Consider the following 25,059-nt stretch of genomic DNA (forward strand, 5'->3'; position numbering starts at 1 on the left):
GGGAAGAGAAGTTGGAAGCACACACTTTTGAAAAGGAACAGGATCAAAGCAGAGAACAGAATGAGTGGGGGGTGGGATAGGATGGAGGGAAATATAGTCAGTATTTCACAATATATCCACTATTGAAATATTTTGCATAGCTACCTAGACATGTACAACCTATATTGAATTTCTTATCTTCCCAGTAAGAGTGGGTGACGATGGAGGAAGGGAAAGAATCTGGAATTTAAAGTTTTAAAATCAAATTTAAAAAAAATATATTATTATTATTATTTTACATGGAACTGGAAAATAAGATATACAGGCACTGGGGCATAGAGATCCATCTTGCTGTACTGGAAAGTTGGAGGGGGGATGGAGGAGGATATAGAGAGAGCAGGTTGGGAGAGGGGGTATTCAATGGGATAGCTGTTTTGGTGTGGTGGGTAGGACAAAAATGGGAAGAAAATTTGTAACTCAAATTCTTGTGGAAATGAATGATGTAAACCAAAAATAAACATAAAATTTAACTTAAAAAAAAAGATCCCCAAAAGAAAACTCTTAGGAATATTATAGCCAAGTTCCGGAATTCCCAGATCAAGGAGAAAATATTACAAGCAACCAAGAACAAACAATTTGAATGTTGTGGAAACACAATCAGAATAACACAAGATCTGGCAGCTTCCACCCTGAGCGATCAAAGGGCTTAGAAAATATGATATTCCAGAACTCAAAGGAGCCAGGATTAAAACCAAGAATCACCTACCCAGCAAAACTGAGTATTATGTTTCAGGGGAAAATATGGTCATGCAATGAAATAGAGAACTTTCAAGCATTCTTGATGAAAAACCAGAGTTGAATACAAAATTTGACATTTAGATACAAGAAGCAAGAGAAGAATGAGAAGGTAAACAGGGAAAAGAAATCATAAGGAACTTATCAAAGTTGAACTATTTACATCCCTACATGGAAAAATGATAATTGTAACTTATGAAACTTTTCTCAGTATGAGAATAGTTGAAGGGAATAGAATAGAAATGTGTGTATGTATATATATATATATATATGTGTGTGTGTGTATGTGTGTGTATGTATGTATACATTCATATATTTCTATATAGGAGAGTATATGGGTATATGAATACATATGTGATTGTGTGTATATATGTGTACAGGTATACATAGACAGAGGTCACAGGACCAATTGAACAGGAAGGCATGATACTTAAAAGGTGAAATTGAGAGGTGAGAGAGGAATATAATGAGAGGAGCTGGGGAGAGACAGAATGGGGTAAATTATCTCATATAGAAGAGGCAAGGGAAAACTATTTATATAGAAGAAGCAAGGGGAAGAACAGGAAGGCAAAAGGGAAAGTTCTTAAACGAGTCAACCTTACTTTCATTGAATTTGGTTTAGGGAGGGAATGACATATACATTAAATAGGGTATCTCACCCTACAGGAGAGTAGGGGGGAAGGGGTTGAGAGGGGGGATATTGGAAGGGAGGGCAATTTGGGGGGGATGGAAGTTCGAAGCACTCACTTTAGAAAAGGCACAGGGTCAAAGTAGAGAATAGAACAAGTGGGGGTGGGATAGGATGGAGGGAAATATAGTCAGTCTTTCAAAATATATCTACTATGGGAATTTTTTGCGTAGCTACACATATACAACCTATATTGAATTGCTTATATTATCAGTAAAGGTGGGTGATGAGAGAGGAAGAGAAAGAATATGGAATTAAAAGTTTTAAAATCAAATGTTTAAAAAAATTAGTTTTATTATTTTTTACATGCAACTGGGAAAGAAGATGTATAGGCATTGGGGTATAGAGATCCATTCCCTGCTGGAAAGTCGGAGGGGGTTATAGAGGAGGATATAGGAGAGAGCCGATTGGGGGAGGGAATATATAGTGGGATCACTGATTTGGGGTGGTGGGTAGTGGAAAGATGGGGAGAAAATTTGTAACTCAAAATCTTGTGGAAATGAATGATGTAAACTAAAAATAAATATAAAATGTAATTTAAAAAATAAAATAAAAAAACCAAAAACCTATATTGCTATTACTGTTTATCTCTTGGTTCTGCTCACTTTGCTCTTCATAATTTCATGCAAATCTTTCCATGTTTTTCAAAGGTCACTGAACTCATAATTTCTTATAGCATAGTAGTGTTTCCTCACAATTATATACCACAACTTGTTCAGCCATTTTCCAATTGGGCATCCCTCCAAGTCCAGTTCTTTGCCACCACAAAGAAAGCTGCTATAAATATTTTAGAATATACAGCTTCTTTTTCTTTTTTTCTTAATCATCTCTAGAAAAAGACTTAGTACTGTATTCCAAAGAGATCATAAAAATATGAAAAGGACCCACACATACAAAAATATTTATAGCAGCTCTTTTTGTGGTAGCTAAGAACTAGAAATTGAGGGGATGCTCATCAATTGGGGAACAGCTGAACAAGTTGTGGTATATGAATGTAATGGAACACTATTGCACTATAAGAAATTATGAGCAGGAGGATTCCAGAAAAACCTAGTAAAATTTATATGAACTGATGCTGAGTGAAGTTAGCAGAACAAGGAGAACACTGTACACAGTAAAAGCAACATTGTCCAATGTCTAACTTTGATCTATTTACCTCTTTTTAGTAATGCAAGTAATCCAAAAGACTCATGATGGAATATGCCATCCCACATCCAGAAAAAGAACTATGGACTCTGAATGCAGATTGAAGCATCCTATTTGCTCTCTTTTTTTTTTGGCAGGGGGTTTCTTCTTTCTTGTGGTTCTTCCCATTGTTTCTAATTCTTCTTTACAACATAAGTAATGTGAAAATATGTTTAATATGAATGTATATTTAGAGCCTATATCAGAATGCACACCATCTCGGTGTGGGGGAGAAAATTGGGAACTTAAAATCTTATGGAAGTGAATGTTGAAAACTAAATATAAATAAATATTTTTAAAAAGAACAAATAGACCTAGTAGTGGTTGCTGGGTCAAAGGGTATAGGTAGTTCAACAGTTTTGGGGGCACAATTCAAGACTGCTCTCCAAAACGGTTGGATCAGTTCACAATTTCGCCAACAATGAATGTAAGTAAGTTCTTCAAGGACATCAATTGTTTCATCTCTTTGTATTTCCCAGTACTTGCCACACAGTAGATACTTAATAAATGCTGGACTGATTAGATTCATTCAGGTACCAGAATACTGAAATCTCTAATTTCTGCCCTTATTATTTCTTTCATTGCTTTTTGTGTACCATTCTTGGGGCTGAGTTACTATGTTGTTATTTCAGGGGGCCTTGTCAAATATATTGTATTATATTCACCCCCTTCAAGAGATTTTAACTGAATTTACATTGTACTTCTCCACTGAAATGTCTCTTTTTAAAAAAAATATTTTTCCTCAATCTTCTATTATCTGTATTTACTAGTTATCCAGAAGATTCTTCTATGGTATACTTGCTGTCAACACTCTTCTAGCCATCAGTATTTTCCTGTCTGATGGCCCAGTGCCATTTTGTCCCTTCCCTTGTTAGAGCAGGGTTGGATAAGATCCATGGTCCAAAAGAGATAAAGGTGATCAGTTGGAGCATTCTGAAAGGTCACTGTAGTTGTACTTACTCTATACCTTTTCCTCTTCCACTATCCTAGGCTCCACCTTCTTCTCTGAGACTGCCTTTTCTTATTCTTTAGGGTTACTCAAGGGATGATTACAATAGATTAGGCCAGGATCTTCCAGATACTGATGGAGGAGGTGGTCTTTTTTCCTACATTACTATCACTGTGGGTTACCTATTTCCTCTTGTATCTTAAAACAGCACAATCTTCAAGTCTCCTTTATCCTCCACAGTCCTCTATTGTAGCTCTATATGTTCCAAATGATTTCATTAGAGAGTTACAAAGTGTGACATAAGGTCTGGGAGAAAAGTCATTGCCATCTGGAGTATAATGAGGAAGTCTTCTTAGATGAAGTATGATTTGAGTTGATGGGAACAGACAGCATTTCAATAAAGGGGAATACAGCCTGAGCAAGCATGCCATGGGCATTATTTGAGGGGCAGAGTTATCCAAATTTGGTGTGAGCATTGAGCATGCAGTGAGGAATTATATAAGGTTAGGCTAGAAAAATTAAGTGATGTCAAGTTATAGGTGACCTTGACTACTGGGAAAGAAGTGTAAATTTCACTTGTGAGGCAAAAGAGAGTCAAGAAAGAATTCTGAATAAAGGAGTGACTGAATAAAGGAGATAATGTAAACCTGAACTGTATTAGAAACTGGAATAAAGAAGAAGAGATTCATATAAAAGATACTGAGGAGATGAATCTGAAATTGAAACCTTACCTCAGAGATGAGGGAGAGATAAGAGTCAGAAAATTCTAGTTACATGAATATGGTAAACCAGAGGAATGGTCATGCCAGAAACATTATGAGTAGAGCCAAAAGGAGAAGCAACTTGAGGGGAAAACATCATTATCTCAGCTATGAACATATGTATTTGGAAGTACCAGACGAACATCTGGGTCATAATTTCTCATTGACAGTTGGAAATGCAGGTCCAGAGCTCAGGAAGGACAAGACTAGATCTCAATTTATGAATCATATGAATAGAAGGGGTACATTTTAAGCTTTGGATGTAAATGAGTTTACCAAGGGTAAGAGTATGAGGGACTAAGATAAGCCCACAGAGTTTTATTCCTAATCTTCTCATTCAAAAGTGTGATGGAAATAAAAAAACTCCATCTCTCATCATCATGCCTTTGTATAGGCTGTCCCACAGGTCTTGTCCTCACCTCTACTTATTAGAATTCCCATTCTTCAAGAAGACAACAACTTATGCACCATCTTCTACATGAGGACCTTCTTGATATTGCCTTCCCCTACTCCCACAGTCCCCAGCTGCCAATGACTTCTCCCCCAATTATTTTGTATTTATGTATACATGCACAAATGTACATACATAGGGGGTGAGTGTGTTTGTGTGTGTGTGTGTGTGAGGTGTGTGTGTGTGATAGTCTTCCCCAATGAGCTCCTTGAGGACAGAACTATTTCATTTTTTCTTTATATCCACTGCACCTAGCATAATGCCTGGAACATAACAGAATAATAAATGCTTACTTTTTTAATAATTGTGGGAAATTTACTTTACCTTTTAGTGCTTCTGTTTATTTATCTGAGAGATACATAAGTCAGCAACCCATAGATGGTAGCTGAGTCAGAACCTGCCTGGGACCACAGAAAAAGTAAACCAAAGCCAGGAAGACATTCCTCCAGAATGAGACCACCTAAGTAAGCTTCAAGGAAATAGCATGATTTTGGTCAAAGGGTTAATTTTCTTGTATTTTGATTCCTAACCCAACAGATTTCTCCAGCTTTGAATTCTAATAAGCAACTCCCCTCTCACTCTTCCAGTCACCTAATTTCAGCCTCTAGAACATCAATGCCCTAAAATTACTCTGGTAAGAGCCTATCCTGACCTTTGGATGAAACATTCTCTTCTCCTGGTATAAATTGTACTTACCAGATAAATAAATTAAGTGGAGGAACTAAAATAACTCAGCACCTCTTCTGACTGGGAAATTCTCCAATTGATAACATGTACCCAGTTTCCCCTCTGGCTATATCTGATAAGAGAGCTGAACTAGGGGGCAGCTATGTGTATGTGGCACAGTGAATAGAGCATTGGCCCTGGTGTCAGGTGGACCTAAGTTCAAATACAGCCTCAGACACTTAACACTTACTAGTCATGTGACCTTGGGCAAGTCACTTAACCCCAAACAAGTCACTTGCCCCTCCAAAAAGCCAAAAAGAAAAAGTTGAACTAGATTATTTCTAAAGCCCCTCCAACTCTAAAATTGTGAAATGCTTTGATTCTATTTCCACTTGGGTTTTTTTCTAGACATGGGGGGAGAGGGGGAAGGAAAGGGGGGTAAGAGGAACCTATAAAACTGATACTAATTTAAAAAAAAACCTACAGAGTTCTGTCAAAGCTTTATAATAAAGTATTAACATTGATAGCTTTGAAATTCACAGAATCATAAAATCTTGAGTTGGAAGATCATTTACTACAACTTCACACCAAATGCAGAAAGCCCCTCTATAATATCTTCTAAGAGATGATCTTTTGTAGGTCTCAAACACTTGTAGTAAAAGAGAAGCCAACAATTTACAAGCTGGACATCACATTTTCTGACACTTATAATTATTAGAAACTGCTTCTTATATATTGAGTCAAAATATGTCTTACAATTACTTCTACCCCTCAGTTCTGGTACTGCTCTCTGAAGCAACGTGGAATAAGTAATTCCTTTTTCCATGTAATAGCACATTTACAAATATAATTTTATTTAATCTTCTCTATGCCCTTGCAAGGAAGCTACAAATTATCTATTCTGTAGATGAAGACATTGAAGTTACTCAATTCTGAGACCCCTGACAGAAGGAATGATCTTATTTATCTTTATATCTCTCCCTGTATTAGTCAATAAATATTTACTAACTACCTACTATGTTATGTGCCAGAGGAAGCTAGGTCGTGCAGGAGATAAGAAAACTTGGCCTGAATCAGAAAGACCAAAGTTCAGATCTGACATCAGACATTTACTAGCTGTGCGATCATGGGCAAATTGCTTAACCCTGTCTGCCTCAGTTTCCTCATTTGTAAAACGAAGTGGAGAAGAAAATGGCAAACAACTCCAGTATCTCTGACAAGAAAATTCCAAATGGGGTCACACAAAGAGTTGGACATGATTGAAATGACTGAACAACAAGTAGCACCTACTATCAGTCAGCCACTGTGCTAAGCACTGGGAATACAAATACAAAAAAGACAGTCTTTGACCTCAATGAATCTACAACACACAAAAAGATGCTGAAAACAGTTGAGGGGAGGGAGGAAGTGATGCATGGGGGCATGATGGAAAAAATTCCAGAGGAGTCCTGCAACATATTTCTTTGCACATTGTAACACTCAAATACTTTGCATAAGTACTCCTTCCACTAATGAAGATTATGGCCTCTCTATAACTCACACATGACCTTTGAGAGTTGCTCTGAACAACAAGAAATTCTGAGAATTTTGGAAAGGAGTCTGGCAAAAGTTAGGTTTAGATCAGTATTCCACACACTTAATCTGACAATCAGATTCAACTATCTAAGATTATTTATTGAAAATTAGATGCTGATTTGCATTAGAGAAAGAGTTCTTTACTGAGAGCTCCCTACACTAGTAAAATCCTAGGTCTGTTCCTCAAAACAGTTCTGATGAATAATCCATTACACTCATATGTCACAATTTGTTTTGCTACTCCCTAAGCTATGGGTACCCATGTTGTTTCTATGTTCTGCTACCACAGAGAACATAGCTATGAATACTCTGGTCTAAATAGGATGGTTTTTTTAGACATTAAACTCCCTGGAGTATAATGTCCAGTAATGATATCAATGCATCTAAGGAAAATTGTGTGAACAGTTTAGTGACTTTCACTACCTCAATCCAAAATGTTTTTCAGAGTATAGGAATAAAACAGCCAAGGTCACATGGTTAACATATGTCAGAGGTAGGATTTAAACCTACACCCTACACATATCTTCCTGGTCAGTTCTCGATCCATGACACCATGTGAAGTCTCAGCAAGAGTCATAAGAAATAACACAAATGAAGCATTTAGAGAAATATGGATAAATTTATGTGAACTGATACAAAGCAAGGAAAGCAAAACCAAAAGAACAAAATACACAATGATCACAATAATGAACAAGGAAACAATACTGAAAGACATTAAACTCATATCAGCACACTGACCAATCTTGACCCTAGAGGAATGATGATGGCATACACGTATCTGCTTCCACTCAGTAAAGGCAGTGGACCCAAGATATGGAATGAGACATATACTCCCAGAAATCACTGACGTGTTAGCTTGTTTTGATTAACTGTATTTTGTTTAAAAGGTGAGTTCTTTTGAGAGGAGGTGTAAGTCAGGAAACAGCAACGAGGATGGAAAAAAATATTAATAAGATTGTAAAATTTTAAAAAAAGAATTGTTCTGGTCAACACATCCATCTCTATAGCCAGTCTGGTGATGAACCTCTCCAAACTTAGTGAGACTGGTCCCTCAATAAGATATATAATATCTCACTGGTCCACCTTGAATTTCAAGTCTTTCCACTTGGTAGAATCTACCAGAACTCATGACTCATGAACAAACATATGCATGAGTTTACTTCCTTCCCTTTCATCTTTTTATTTCTTGAAATTCTGACTCTCCTTGCCCCCTCCACGCCCCATACACTGTCCACTTAGCCATCAACTCTATTTTCCTAATGTATGAATCTAATCATGTGACCTATTGAACACCAGTGGCTCTCTATTGCCTGGGGATCAAATATAAAATCCTCTGTTCAGTTTTTAAAGTCTTCTGTAACCTATCCAATTCTTACCTTCCCAGTCTTCTCTAAACCTTACACTCTCCCCTTCTCCCCACTATATACCCTGTTATCCTGTGACACTGGCCTCTTTGCAGTTCCTTGCACATGATTATTTTCTGACTGAGCATTTTCACTGACACTTCCTCCTACATGTAACTTTCTCCTCATGTCTGCTTCCTGGATTCCCTCAAGTCTCAGATAAAGTCTTACCTTCTGCAAGAAGGTTTTCCCATTTCTCTTTAATCATACTGCTTTCCCTTTGAGATTACCACCAATTTACCCCATATATGGCTTGTTTGTACATAGCTGTTTAGACGCCGTCCCCAACCTTAGACTGTGACCTGCTTGAGAGCAGGGACTGCTATCTGAATTCCAGAGCTTAGCACAGTGCCATGCACATAGAAGATGCTTAAAAAATGTTAGTAAATAGACAGTATTTTGGCAACCCAGGGTCATACCACGATGAGTCATTAAAGTAGGATTTAGCAGAGGCTGCAAAATGGTGCATGTGTACTGATTTTTTTAATTGTTTCTTTTGAGTTCAATGAATTTCAATTTAATAAGCATCTTATAAGGGCCTATTGTACACTATAACATAAGAACTGGGAGAAACCAAAAGTTTAGACAAGATATGAGCCCCAACTTGATGGAGCCAACAGTCTAGTAAAGGGGAAAGATGCCAAGAGACAGTACTACAACATATAATGTACTATAAGTACATTAGAAAGATACAAACTAAAGTATTGTTTGGGGGCTTGAGCCAAAAGGTTAATAGCAATAGAGAGGAACACAGGAAATTTTATGAAGGAAGTGGCACTTGGAGGTAAGCCACAGATCTTCTGACTCCTAAGTTCAATTCTATTTCTAGTATACCATCCTCCCTCTTGTATATGCTATGTATCTGGATTTTTTAGAGCATATAACCCTAATCCTAACCCTTTATGTATTCCTATTTTAAATAAAATAGGAAAAAGATTGAGTGCTCTTGTAACCAAAATATTTAATAGCAAGATACAATAAGTGTTTCTTGAAAATTGTATTTGTCTCAATCATGATTCCTGTGAACAATTATATTGAAACATTTCAGTGTTACTCATTTTGTTATAGTATTAAGGTAAAAAACATATTGTTACATTGAATCCTTACCTGATATTAAAGCTGTATGGTTTTCCCCACATGCAACATAATGTATTTTCTGATTTTGAAGATGTTTAATAACCTTTGGTTCTGAGGTTTCAAATATAAAAGTGCCAAGACCTAATTGGCCAAACTGTCCAAGGCCAAATGTATATACTTCTTCCTCTGAAAGTGGAAAGGAATAAAAAAAAATTCTTTTTAAAATTTAAATAGCTTTAAATAAAAACAATCAATATTATAACTTAAAATGAACTATTATAAACATTCATTATTTTATAAAAATATTAAATACTATTTTTTAGAAATGCATTCAAAAGAATATCCAAGTTAAAATTTTCAATGACAAAGGGAATCTGGAAGAAAAAGTAAAAGCACCAAGTTTTGTGATACCAAGGACATGGGTCTGATATAGTCTAACATTTTAGCAGGAAATCTATAATTTTTACTTATCTGAGAAGAAGAGGAGCTATAAATATAAAACTTCTTGTAAATGTAGCCCTTTATTATAGGCTCATTTTTCTTCAATATGTCATTCTCATATATTTATACATACATAAATATACACACATATGCATATGTATATATTTTACATTTATTTTAAATAAAAACTACCTCCATAATTATTTTAGTGTTATTATTACAATATGTGATACAGATAGGGACTAGACCTGTAATTTCACTGACATAGGAACTTCCAGGTAATTAAATTCCCTCTACCAATGCAGGCTGGCATCTAATGACTTTCCCAGGGTCACACTGCCAGAAGCAAAAAAGCTAGGATTTCCACCATACTATGATGCTCCTAAGATATTAAATTATCTTAATAAAAAACACAAACATATTTTAAAATAATGTTTCTATGGAATTTTAAAAAATAAGAAAAACAAAGCAGGGAAGCATCTCTAAGATAACTGAGTCCAGGCTCTTTCTTTTAAGCTAGTGATTCAGAAAAAAAAAAGTTTCTTTTCCTAAGACCTCTAACATTTACAAGTGACTTCATTTTCAGTAATGTAATTCCTATTTTCAAGTGGTCACTTTTCAATTGAAAGGTGATATATATTTAATACTTGAGCCCTTAAGGACTTACCTTCTACTGAGGGGGACAATACACACAAATACAGGTAGCAGTAATGAACTGCAACAACCAAAGTGGACTGATGCTCATCAAATGAAGAATGGCTAAACAAGCTGTGGTACAGGAAATGTCATAATACCATGCTTTATGATGAATACAATGAATATGAGGTATACAGAGGAGCATGGGAAGTTTTGAATAGATTCAAAGTGAAGTAAGCAGAACCAAGAAAACAACATACACAATCACTAAAATAAAATTGGAAAGAATAAACTAAAACAATAACTGAAACTGAGATGTTGTGAAATTATAATAACCAAGATTAGTACAAAAGAACAAATATGAGAGGACATCTACCTGGCTTCCTTTTTTCCCCCTTCTACTTTTTTGTTATAAGGGATGGCTTTCTGGTAGACGGACAAAGGAGGTCAGGTTAATATTGTGAAATGTAGGTGACACAAAAACAAAGAGACAATTTACTTTTAAAAGAAAATTTATTTAAATTTTAAAAATCATTTTTTAAAAAAGGACTACTAATTTAAATCATTAAAGGTTATTCCAACAAAGGCAAAAAACAAAAGAATAAACTAGAATGTGATATAACAAAAAGCAAGAAAAATCACCCTTTACCCCAATTATTTCCTTTCCTGTTCATGTTCCTTCAAAAAGCAACCCACCCATGTCTGCTCATCCTGTGCTGCTCTTGTGCACACCATTCTATAAATCCATCAAAGAAGGACTGTCCAGGCTATGGAGGGGTTTCTTGCCTTCTTGAAATACTGCACAGACACCACCTTTCACTCTTGGTCAAAAATTTCTCTAAAGACAAACTTTACATGCTTCTCTCACATAATTCTTCACTTATAATGTACTGCAGCCTGTTCGTGTCCATCATGTGCTTCTCCACTGTCTTCTAGATAATTTTCACCCTTAATTCTTTAAAGGTCTTACACTATTCCTTAACTTTCATAACCAGAACATTGGTAATATTGGTAAATTGGTAAAAATTCTTAATGGGCTTTGATTTCAGAGAGAAGTGTGGTATGAAAAGAATTGTGTAATTTTCCAAAATTCAACCTCCTCTCCTGTTCAATTTTAAGTTCAATTTAAATTTAATATAATAAATATAAATTTAAAATAATAGGTTACATGCAGTTTGGTAAATAACCCAAGAAAAGTATGAAGTTACTTCAGAAGCTGCATTAACTCTTAAAAGATACATAGGTAACCTTTATTATACCAATCTACTAACTGAAAGTTAATGAGCTTCAAAAAGTGGAATATTTTACTTCATCCAGTAAAATTTGGATCAATAAATCCAATTCTGAAAGGGTTCAAGAATTCTGTTCCTTTGTCAAAGGGTAAGCAGGTGGACAAAAAAAAAGTGTACTAATTTTAAAGCAAAAAAAAGTGACAAAATCTTACTAAGTAAATTCCTAAACAAAAGCAGATAATAGAAAGAAGAAAAATTTTTAAACATTTTGATCATATTTTTGAAACCAAACATACAGCCATGACATGACCCTTCTTCAAATGATTTTGTGTAAGCTCCATAAAATGATTAAATGAATGTTTCCTATATGTTAAATATAAGAGGAAAGATACTACTGAGTTCCAAAGCATCCTTCATCTGAAGACTACAAAGCAAATTTAACATGGACAAATATTAAGTAGATCTAAAATTACTACCATACAGACATAGAGCTTAAGTGGGGATAAAAGCAAAGATCTATACATACAGATTATGTATAGAGACACATTGAATTTTTTAAAAGGCATTTAAAACAATTTTGTCTTTGAAAAACTAGGCCATAAAACAGCCACTACAAATTTATAGTCATTAAAATACAGTTATGGTTACACTGATACTCAAAATGGCAATAGTTTTACTTTTTTTCTTAGATCTTTTAACCATTTTACACAAGCAACAAAAGCAATTTTACCCACAGATAATATAAAAGGATTTTTATTACAATAGACTAGAAGACATATTAGAGATTACCTGAAAGTCTAAAGTTATTATAGCTTATCAATAGTACATGTTTCTTGTTTACCAAAACAGAAAAAAAAGGTGAAATCAATCCAAAATTTTTTGGGGTACCAACCTGTTAAAGCTACTGTATGCCCTCCACCACAAGCCACTTGATTAACCTTCCCAGGAATTCCAAGAACCAACTGGGGAATTCTATGATTTTTCAGTTGCTCAGGTGACAGACCTAACTTTCCATTCTCTGGTTCTCCAAATGTGTAGAGTTCACCCTCTGCTGCGGAAGATGAAGGAGAGTAATTAATGATAACTCATCAAAAAGTTAATATATCAGATCATTTTCTTTCAAGTATGGGTCCTAAACTAGGGCCATGTTCATATGTTCAACAGTACTTCTCAAAATATGAACTTTTTTAATTTAACTGAGCAATTTAACAAGGGATTAAGAATGAATTTTTCTTTAATTTATTTTTATTTCAATAACCCACAAAATCATTACATCCTATGTGAGTATATACATACTAAGTGGACATGTAATATATGTAAACATTAGGTGACTTACCAAGTAAAAATTTGTTCTCAGGATGCTTATAATAGAAAAAGATCACATACATTCCTTGTTTTGTATATTTCTTTTTAAAAATTTACTGACATGTAGAGGAAACAGTTTGTTGGTTGTTCTAGGCGAGGAAAATCCTCAAATTTCATTCACTTGTAACTTTTTTGGAAGTAGAATTTCGGGAAGGCTAAGAAGTAGGTGATTTAAACTAAAAAACACTATAAAATACTCTAGCATATTATGGTGTGATGGCACCTCAGGCTTCATCAAAAGAGTGCCCAGGTTTAAGGAGGTAACTGTCCCATTCTACTTTGGCTTATTCTGATCAAATCCTGGTGTATCACATTTTAAGAAGAACAATGAAAAACTGGAGTGCTTCCCCAAGGTCTCAAGAACATGCCAGATGATGATGAATTGGAAGAAGGGTTGTAGAGCCTTGAGAAACAAAGGCTTAAAGGATGGTGGGGGGCAAAAGAGAGGGCAAGGAATGGTGGCCACTTTCAAGTATCTAATAGGCTATCATATGGAAGAAGGAACAGATTTATTCTGCTTGACCCCAGAGGGAGGAACTAGGGGGAACGAGTACGGAGGGAAATTTGGGTTTGATGTAAAGAAAACCTTCCTAACAAGGGCTATTTCTTAGTGGAACAGGCCATCTGAGGATATGGTCTCAATGGAGGGCTTCAAGCAAACACATGATCTATATCAGACATGTATACTCTAGATAGCAGCTCAAATTTTTACTGCACTCTTTTTCTTTATTTGACTAAGAACACATAAAATGTAAACAGTTAAAAGTTTAAACTTTCTGCCAAAGATCAATGTCACTTACTATTTAGAAGTCCATTATAAGGTTGAAAGTTAAGTTCATGCTACTTAGCTGGATGTAATACAGGACCTGGCTACTGATACCTTTTTAAAAGTTTCCTTCCCCCCTTTCATTGTAACAACATATATTAGCAGCATCCTGATCCACATTTGGAAGACTTTTGATTCAGCTCAAATTTATATTCTTTTGAGATCATCCTTCTTACATTTTTTTCTTACATGGGTTAAAAAAAAAACAGACTTGTAGGTGCTATATTTCATAATAGTTATTTAGAACAAATAGTAGTATATTAATAGCAGAAAACCTGAGAAAATTAGTATTTCAAGTATTATCTGGCTTTTTACCATTTTCCTTGTGTAGATTATAACCCAAATTGCTGAACCCTGACATCTAAAAGAGGAATTCAAAGTGTTAGGCAAAAACCTTCTGAAGAACAATGTCACTGGACCTTTGGAGCTCAAGTCCAACTTCCTTATTTTGCAGACAAGGGCACTAAGGCCCAGAGACTTGACCAAAGTCACACAGCCTAAGGCTGACAAAGGCAGAATCTGTACCCAGGTCCTCTGACTCCAAATCCGGGGCTCGCTCTACTTCATCCTGCTGCCCCTTTCTTTTATTCAGGATTATGCTGCTTTTTCTTTCTAATCTATATTTAAATGTGCAAATTGTATACTATCATACTTAAGGGTCCTATTCCACTTAGAAATTACTGATTCAAATAAAATAACAAGGGAGACTACTTATGCATGTAGTCCAGAAAGTTATGTGGGATTGTGTGTCAGAGTAGCCAAAGTTTGTATGAGTACCAGCCCAGCACAGATATTTCCAATGAGTACTCCTGACTCCCACCTAATACCCACAGAAACTAAGGAATAAATTAATTTTCAAAGTCTAAATTAAAGCACTTATTTTTGCTAAATACATACATATATGTAAAAGATTCATAAACATGTATATTAAATACACATGTACACATGCATGTACACATTTTCCTTTTTATCGAAAACAAAGGCAAGATTTCTGCTAACTAAACGCGGCTAAAAATATTTTCTGCTGTGCTATGATGAAGGACTAGCCTTGAAGTGAAGCATGTCTGGGTTCAAGTCCTGCCTCTAACACATAAGGACTGCATGACTCTGGGCCAAGTCATTTACCTTCTCCATGTTGTAGGTAATTCCCTAAGATTCTAATTTAAAGAGACCGTACAGGCCTACATTGGTAAAGGGTAAAGGGATCTTCCTCTTCTGTGTTACAGACCAGTATTGATGAAATCTCATTGTTTATTGTCCTTTTCCATTATAATATACTTCCTTTCACAACAAAGGGTGATAAGGTTAGACAGACAAGAGATAAGGGTAATTCATACTCTTCGGCTGGACTGAAATTGCTTCTTTTTGGGAGGAAAGATAACAATGAATGAAAAATGGGGGAAGAAGTAAGGTTCATAGGGGTGTTTTTTGTCTAAAATGGTCCACAAAGTTAAAGAACTACTATTAAAAAAGCTTGCAACATAACAATGGTAATTTTTTCCAAATTTACAAAGTAAATGTAATAACATAAAGCTTTTTAAAATATTTCATTATAAGAATAATTATCAGAAATCTTCCCAAGTTATAATTAGTTTGTTTACATCAATAAAATGGAAAATAACTATCTTACTAGTTACAAAGGCTGAATGGTAATATCCACAAGAGATCCAGGAGATAGGTTGTCCAATGACCACTTGACAAGGGACACACACATTAGTTTCATCTGCTAGACCAATTTGCCCTTCAGAATTGTCACCCCACATAAAAAGGTCCCCATCCTCTAAAAATGCAAAGACAAGAAAAAAAGGCTTAAAACAATGTGCCAATAAGCGACTAAATAATTTCCTATATGCTCTGCATAATCAATAATTCCCAGAGGGAAAAAATGTCACTGAGATATAGTTAAGCTTAATATTTAGAGTAACTTCTATTTAGGAGTTAAATTTCTATAAATAAGTGCTTACATAGATTAAGGACAGAACATTTTACTATACATGACATCACAAGCATATTTTTAACCTAGTAACAAGATGGATGCTCTTGTCCTTACAGCTGCCTTTTCCTTATACGAATGACTTTAAGCAGAATATGTTTTCTTCTCTTCAGAAAGTATACCTGCAACTGAACTAATAACTAAAACTATATTCTTTCAGGAGGTGTTCCCTGTTGAAAGGGGTTTATGGTATTCTTGCTCTTTAAATACATTATGGAAGTGATATTCTTAACCTTCAAAACAAGTGCATCCTAAAGAAAGGAGAAAAGGAATTACTGTATATCTGATTACATCACTTATCACTCACATTCAGTGGTATACATATTCTAAATATACACAAAAACAAAAGTACTGGTAAATATGATACTTTGAACAAAAGATGTATGTTTCAAAGAAGATTATTTAATTACATCTGCATAGACCATGTGGTTAAAATGTTGTTCCCTAAAAGAGAAGATTAAGTTATAGCTTTAAAAGAAGTTTCTGTATTTCAGAAAATGTTAAGACTTTTACATTTTTTCAAATAAAAGACAATTAAATAGAAACATCTATGTGTATGATGTCTTCTTCTAATTCCAAAGCAGTTACCTATGAAGTTAGTCTAACAAATTTTATGACCACAATCTGTATTTTCAACTATTTGGAAAATACAAGTGTCCTATGAAATAAAAGAGAATAGAAACGATGTCTTCAGTTTAGTAGGTATTTGACAGCCCTAGCTGAAAAAAAAAAAAAAAGAAAGAAATCTTAAGATTTCAAAATGGCAAAATAAAAAAACCTTAGAAGGTCTACTCAAGCTATAATAAAAATATAGGATATTTCCTTTGAGGAAGAAGAAACAACCCCACAAGGGTTTTGGGTTTGTTTTCAGAGATGTTGAGGAGATTCACTGGGATAGTGAGGATCTCTATATTTAGTGGTCCATGAGACTTACCAGTTAGTGCAGCTGAAGTGTTGGATCCAGCGGAGAGCTGTTTAATCTTGTATTGGGATGTAAAAAAACTGACTAAGTGAAAAGTAGTTCTTTCTTCAGTGTCACCAAGTCCCAACTGCCCTTCACTATTACCTCCAGCTGCATATACATTCCCTTCTTCTGCACAGAGAAAAGAACATATAAGTACTGTATGTGCATCCTTACTATGACAATAATAAATCAAAAAACCAAAAAGTTTGGCTTATAACTACAATTTCTTTAGTTAACAAAGTTTAAAATGACCACTTATCTATTCAACAAATTGTTTTAATAACAGATATAAGAAAATACAACTGAGGGAATTTTATAATTGAGATTAATTTTGTAAATTCCTATGTTAACTAGCAGTTGGAATGTATAACTTGAATGGCATGTATTTTCTCAGTAAAACTGAACTCCATTCATTTTGAATACAAAGGATGAAGAATTAAATACCTGAATTCAAGTCCAAACTGTAGAATATTTTAAATATATTTTTATTGTTTTCTAGTTCTATATCTATTTTAACTGAGATAAAATGCATATTAATAAAGATGAGATAAATTACATGAAAACAATTGTGAATAATCACAAAAACAAAAATCTGATGTCATTTAGATTCTTCAATATTTAAAGGAGATATGATCCTATTGCTTTAAATGTGCAAATTGTTTCATGTTCATATGTTTAGGTAGGGTCAATTTGAAACCAATTGTTCTATTATTAATAAAAATCCTTTAGTTCTTTGCACTGCAAATTCATGTATTTTAGAATGCTGCAAACAATTATGGGGAAATCTACTACAATTCCTTTATTATCTTGCTTAAATCTTTTTTATAATGATACAAAGACAAATGTAAGCCCAGTTATGTCCCAACCGCCAAACAAATTCCAATGTAGTTATATCTAAATTAATGGGGCTTTATTTTATTCTGTATATATCAGTGACACTTGGTAATGCAAATTTGTACCAAATAACAAAAAATTAATGAGGAAAAATAGAAAGAAAATGCTACACAACACCAAGAATGATCAGAATATTTTTTACCTTGATGTATATTCAGAAATCTTGAGTGAAAAAAATTAATTCAATTCAACAAACATTTATAAAGCACCTACTATATATGAGCCACTGCACTGGGGAAACAAAAGATAAAAGTAACAATCCCTGCCCACAAGATTTCACTAGCTATTAAATTAAATTCGAATAAAAAATCATTCAAAATCCCAGGTTTGACCATTAACATTTTCACATAAAAGAATGGTCTGTCATTCTTTTCAAATGAACATGTCATGTATCCTTCCTAATTGGCATGTTAGTGCACACGCTGGTGGCCAGTTGCTTACTTCCCAGAGTGAAACCTAAGGAGTGCTAAGTAAGAACTGATCACTGGACAACTTAAGAGCTTCAAAAAATATGAGGTAGAAGAAACTCAGGGGGGGGAGGCCAGATAGCACAGCGAGTAAGAGCACCGGCTCCAGTGTTGAGATAGACCTGGAGATCGAATCCCGGGCTCAGACACTTAGCAATCACCCAGAAACACCTGGCCGTGTAACCTTGAGCAAGTTACTTAACCCCAATTGCTTAGGGGTGGCCAGGTGGCTCAGCGAGTAAGAGCACCGGCTCCAGTGTTGGGACGACCTGGAGATCAAATCCCGGGCTCAGACACTCAGCACCACACCCAGAAATAACTGGCCGTGTAACCTTGAGCAAGTTACTTAACCCTGATTGCTTAAAAAAAAAGAAGAAGAAGAAACTCAGGGGACAACCCATTCCCCCAAAATAATTCTGCCTATATCATGATATCTGTGTGAAAGGGATAATTCTCATTAGGAAGAAACCACAACTGCTCCTGAAGCAGTCAATTCCACTCTTGGTTAGCTCTAATTTTTTTGCAAGTTTTTTTCTGACATTAAGACAAAATTTGCTGCCTTGCAACTTCTATCTAAATCTAATACTCCTACTTCCACTCTCTATGACTAAATGATGTAAGTCTAATCCATCTTGCACACGACAGGCCTTCAAATACTAGAAAACTATAAGTATCCTCGAAGTCTTATCTAAGCTCAATAATCCTACTTCTATCAATGATCTTTGTAAGCATGAACTTGAGGCCTAGTATACAGTAGCAAGCAAGTCAACATAGCTGAACTACAGGGTACATGGAAGTAAATCATGTAAGAAGACCAGAAAAGTAAAAAAAAGATCAAATTGTGAAGAGCTTTAAATATCAAAAAGAGATTATATTTAACCAAGAAGGTAACAGTTAGGTTAGTAAAGTATGTTAAAGTGACATGACTGACATGCAGGCTTGCACTTTAAGAGAATTGCCTCAACACTGTGTAGGGACTAGAGTAGGGACAGTCTTGAGTCAGAGACCAAACTATTCCAATACTTCAGATGAGAGGGATGACCTGAACCAGAGTGATGACTTTGTGTGCAGAGAGGAGGAGATGTATATTAGAGATGTTGTGCGGTAGAAATGACAAGACCTGGAAGTTGATTAGATACGAATCTGAGTGACAAGCAGGATAAAGATGATTTCAACGGAAACTGGGAAGTTTGCGGGGACGGGGAAGGAAGTTTGGATATGTTGAGGTGAGATGACTATTGGACATCTGGTTTAAAATGTGCAAAAGTATAATTCTAAGATTTTATATTTATATCTACTAAATTTTATCTTATTAGAATAAGCCTAATGATTCAGCCAGTCCAAACTTCTTGAATCCAGAAGATGACATAAAGTATGTTTATCTATTCCCTCTCAGCTTTGATTCATCCACAAAGTTCATGAGTATATCATTTATGTCTTTATCTAAGTAACTGATAAAAATGCTAAACAACACAGGGTCATGCACGGCTCCCGAATCACAACCCTGACATGGAACCATTCATGACACTGAACAAGTTCAGAATCTACTGAGTTATACATATAGCTCACATCTATCCATCTTTTCCACAAGAACGTAAGAGAGCACAGGAATAAAGGAAGTAGCCCTAAAATGATAAGCGGTATCTATCTAAAACCATCAGCAAGCATTATTTGTAATGGGGATAAGGTAGCAGCCTCCCCAATAAGACCAGAGGTGAAGCAAGGATAGCAAGGATGCCCATCATCACCACTATTATTCAATATAGCACTAGAAATGTTAGCTATAGAGATAAGAAAAAGAAATCAAAGGAATCAGAATAGGCAATGAAGAAATAAAACTATCACTCTTTGAAGATGATATGATGGTATATTTACAGAACCCTAGAGAATCAACTAAAAAACTAACTGAAATAATTAACAATTTTAGCAGAGTTGCAGGATATAAGATAAACCCACATAAATCATCAGCATTCCTTTATATAACCAACAAAGCCCAGCAGCAAGAGATAGAAAGTAAAATTCCATTCAAAATAATGGTAAACAATATGAAATATTTGGGAGTCTACCTGCCAAGACAAAACCAGAAACTATATGAACACAATTTCCAAAGACTTTTCACACAAATAAAGTTCAATCTAAATAATTGGAAAAAAAATCAATTTCTCATGGGTAGGCAGAGCCAATATAATAAAAAATAATTCTGCCTAAACTAATTTACTTATTCAGTGTCATACCAATCAAACTACCAAAAAATTATTTGATAGGATTAGAAAAAATAACAACAAAATTCATCTGGAATAATAAAAGATCAAAAATATCAAGGGAATTAATGAAAAAATACAAAGGAAGATGGTCTAACAATACTAGATCTCAAATTATATTATAAAGCAGTAATCATCAAAACTATCTGGTAGTGGCTAAGAAATACAGAGTGGTGGATCAGTGGAATAGATTATGTACACAAGACACAGTAGTCAATGACCACAGTAATCTAGTGTTTGACAAACCCCTAAACCTCAGCCTTTGGTATAAGAACTCACTATTTGACAAAAACTGTTGGGAAAACTGGAAAACAAAAGGCTACAAACTAGGTATAGAATAACATCTCACACCATATACTAAGGTACAGTCAAAATAGGTACATGATTTAAATTTAAAAAGTGACACAATAAGCAAATTAGAAGAGCAATGAATAGTTTACCTGTCAGATCTATGCGGAAGGGAAGAATTCATGACTAAACAAGAGACAGAGAGCATTACAAAATGTAAAATAGATAATTTTGATTATATTAAAATAAAAACTTTTTTACAAACAAAACCAATGCAGCAAAGATTAGAAGGAAAGCAGAAAGCTAGGGAACAATCTTTATAGCAAGTATCTCTGATAAAGGCCTCATTTCTCAAATATATAGACAACTAATCAAATTTATAAGAATACAAAACATTTCCCAACTGATAAATGGTCAAATAAACAGGCAGTTTTCAGATGAAGAAATCAAAGCTATCTACAGGCATAGAAAAAAGTACCCCAAATCATTTTTGATTAGAAAAATGTTAATTAAAACAACTTCAAGGTACCACCTCACACTTATCAGATAGGCTAATATAACAAAAAAGGAAAATGGTAATTGTTGGAGATGTAGGAAAACTGGCACACTAAGCCACTGTTGGTGGAGCTGTGAACTGATCCAACCATCTGGAGAGCAATTCCGAATTATGCCCAAAGGGCAACCAAACTGAGCATACCCTTTGATCCAGCAATACCACTAGTAGGTCTATATCCCAAGGAAATCACCAAAAAGGGGAAAGCACCTACATGTGCAAAAATATTTATAGCAACCTTTTCGTGATGGTAAAATGTTGGAAACTGAGGGGATGCCCATCAATTGGGGAATGGCTGAACATGCTGTGGTTTATGAATGTAATGGAATACTATTGTCTCATAAGAAATGATGAATAGGCAGATTTCAGAAAAACCTGGAAAGACTTGTATGAACTGATGCAAAGTGAAATGAGCAGAACTCATAGGAAAACAATGTACATAGTATTAGCAACATTGTGTGTTGGTCAACTATGAATGACTTAGCTCTTCTCAGCAACACAATAATCCAAGACAAGTACAAAGGACTCAGAAAGGAAAATGCTATCTACATCCAGATAAAGAACTGATAGACTCTGAAGATCAAAGCATTTTTTTCACTTACTTTATTCTTTTTCATTTTTTTTCCCTTTTGATCTGTTTCATCTTTCACAACTGTGACTAATATGGAAATATGTCATATATGATAGCATGTGTATAAGCTATATAAAATTATGTACCATTTTCAGAAGAGGGGAGGGGAGGGAAGGAGGGAAAAAATTTAGAATTCAAAATCTTGTAAAAATGAATGCTAAAAATTTTCTTGACATGCAATTGGGGAAAAAATACTATTAAAAAAAGAACATAAGAGGCTTTAACAACTGCTTTATTAATTCTAGGTAAACATCTACTACTTTAGTAACTGTCAAAAAAAGAAATGGCCTTCATCTGTCATGATGTGGTCTTGATAATGACCTTTTTCTTCTCTGTAAAATCCTAAAGATCAGAACTGGAATGTTAATGTGTATAGAAGAGCAACTGGTCGGTATGGATAGATTATAGAGTATGGGAAGGGAAGTAATGTATAAGAAGACTGAAAAGACAAGAAGAAGCTATGCTGAGAAAAGATTAAAATGTTAACAAAGGAGTTCAGATTTGTTTTGAAAGGTAATAGTCGTGTGTGTGTGTGTGTGTGTGTGTGTGTGTGTGTGTGTGTGTGTGTGTGTGTTTTGATCTGATCAGACCTGTGCTTTAGTAAAATCACACTAGTGGCTGTGAGAAGGATTTATTAGGTGGGGAGCAGGGCTTGCATTAGGAGACTTAATAGGAGCCCACTGTAACAGTCCAAATGAGAAGTAATGAGGTCAGGAACTAAAGTGGTAATTGAGCAGAAAAGAGAGACATATTCAAGAGATGTGATGATGGTAAAAATGACGAAGCTGGGGAAAAGGACTATTGCTGATGGGATAACTATAAACAGAAAGAAGGGAGACCCACTATGCTTTTTTACCTTTTGTTTTGTGTTTTGTTGGGGGCTTTTTTGTTTGTTTTTTGTCAAGGAGAATGATCTTTGGACTAGAAAGGACAGGACAAAAATGGTAGCGAGGAAGTTGATATCCAAGTTAAGCTTTTCTTGCCATCCACAGATCATTTTGAGCTTTAATATTATTGATATTTTTTGCAAAACTGTCTCTTGCTTTTGTATTTATTTTCCATTATCTTCTGTACATATCTAAGTTGGTTGTGAATTACCTATGTATTCATATAGGTCTCTATGGAATACTTTGTCTCTTCACTGGATTTATTTTTGTTTAGGTCTCCAGGAATTCATTCTGATTACTTACCACCCCTCCTCAGGTTACTTTCCCTGTAGGAGTCAATGGACTCCTCTGAACCCCTTTAAAGCTCCTTTACCAAAATATAGGTGAATGTTATACTCTTCCCAGATTTCCTCTCATTCTCTACACAAATTCTAAAATGGAGTAGTTACTTCCTCCCAAAGTTTCCATCATTTATGCTCCAGCAACCAATTCCTCTCTGCTGATGAAAATCAGATCTTGAGTAGAATTTCCCCTTCTTGGTTCTTTCACATTTTGAAGAATGAAATAAACATTACATCAAGTTAAAAAATACTAGCAGCTCTGTTTTTGGCAAAACTACAGTAAATGGATGGACAGGTGAAGTGCCTCATCACTACTGTATCACACATCTCTTTCCCCAACTCCTCACCTACTTCCTCTTTTTCCCAGCTAGTCTGTCCTCTCCTCTCATGATAATGTCACCTCCATTTTTGCTTCCACTAATCTTCACACAATTGCTTTCCACTATCCTTTCCCCTAATAGTTTCTGCATTACTTCATAAGAATATGTCCTCTTAATATACAATGCTATCTCACTCCCCTTTGAACCCATCCTGTTTCTTCTGAATAAGTTATTCCACTTCCAGAGGCAACCCTAGATTTCTGAGGCAGGTTCAGCTGAGCTTGTGCTTGATAGTCAACTCCTGGGCAGTTCTCATGAGCAGTGGAGAAGGAAGTGTGGCAGAAGCAACTGGCCCTAGTGTATGCAGCAAGGTGGCAACCCTTAACAAAAGATGTCAAATAAATTTCTTCAAATGGATATTTTATAAATAATAATCCTAGAAATTATTTGAATTCTGCTACTAAACATTCATTTTGACAATTTTTCCAAAGGACAATTTAAGTCTACCAAACATTTTCACTTAGAAACTTTTAAGCAGTGACTTGTACAGTCAAGGTTGAATAAATGTTCAGTCAAACTATATCTGAAGTAAATAATGCTTATTTATGAGAGTATGCAAAATCCATAAACTTTACAAATCCACAAAAATACAGACTTTAGCACTCAGATTTCACTAGGAAATTATGCATAATATATGTGACTGTACCTGTGTATACCAAAGTATGGTTCCTTCCACATGCGGCAAATTTTACTTTTTCAGGTTTTAAAGCTAAAAAAAGTAATGAAAATATTTAAATTGCTTCTGACAAATGAAAATTCATTTTTGTTTACAGAAAAATAACTTTAATCATGTCATTATACTACTCATAGTCTATCAATGACTTCAATTACCTTCTACATTAATACAAACTTCTGACAGCTGTCTTCAACTGCCTAATACACTTACTATTCTATTCCCACTATTGTACCCTTAGAACTGACTTCCTGGCCTTTCTCTTTACCCCTGTAGCTCACTTTGCTTTTAGGCACTGTCTCCTCAAATTCAAAAATAAGCTCTTTGAAAACAAGGGCTATTTAAGTTTTTTAAAAAAATTTCTCTACCATTCAGCCCAGTGCTTGGTATATAGTGGGTCCCTAATGAATGTGTTTTCATTCTTTTCCTCATTCATTCAAAGCTTTCCACCATCATCCTATTTTTCATATCATTGCCTAGACTATATGTATGTGTGTGTTTGTATATACATATATGTAACCTTTGTTTCAAGTCAGTCTACATGACTGTCCTCCATATTTCTCTCTTCTGTTTCTAAGACCCTTTCTAAGACTCATTATACGTGTGTATGTCTATCAGTTCATTCTCCTTTCCATCTCAATTTAAAGTCCTCATCCTTCAAAGACATTTGGTTTTCTGACTATCTTCCACCCATCATC

The 25,059-nt window shown here is 35.0% G+C and overlaps 1 protein-coding gene across 5 annotated transcripts in view; it reads right to left on the reverse strand.

Annotated features, from left to right (window-relative positions):
* Nucleotides 1–25,059, reverse strand: part of RPGR (retinitis pigmentosa GTPase regulator) — a 93,972-nt gene that overhangs the window by 58,265 nt on the left and 10,648 nt on the right. For 2 of the 5 annotated variants that reach the window (XM_069065681.1, XM_069065682.1), the window contains exons 4-8: nt 24,335–24,397; nt 16,957–17,115; nt 15,660–15,809; nt 12,731–12,889; nt 9,560–9,715 (exon numbers count right to left, since the gene is read on the reverse strand). In XM_069065681.1, the coding sequence (XP_068921782.1) occupies nt 9,560–9,715; nt 12,731–12,889; nt 15,660–15,809; nt 16,957–17,115; nt 24,335–24,397 (687 nt within the window). The remainder of the gene's footprint in view (nt 1–9,559; nt 9,716–12,730; nt 12,890–15,659; nt 15,810–16,956; nt 17,116–24,334; nt 24,398–25,059) is intronic. The other 3 variants (XM_069065683.1, XM_069065685.1, XM_069065684.1) reach the window with 3 other exon arrangements.

The sequence above is a fragment of the Petaurus breviceps genome, unplaced genomic scaffold, assembly GCF_028583685.1.
Source record: "Petaurus breviceps papuanus isolate PSGF00001 unplaced genomic scaffold, PetGlider_PUasm1.0 90700, whole genome shotgun sequence".
Classification (NCBI taxonomy): Eukaryota; Metazoa; Chordata; class Mammalia; order Diprotodontia; family Petauridae; genus Petaurus; species Petaurus breviceps.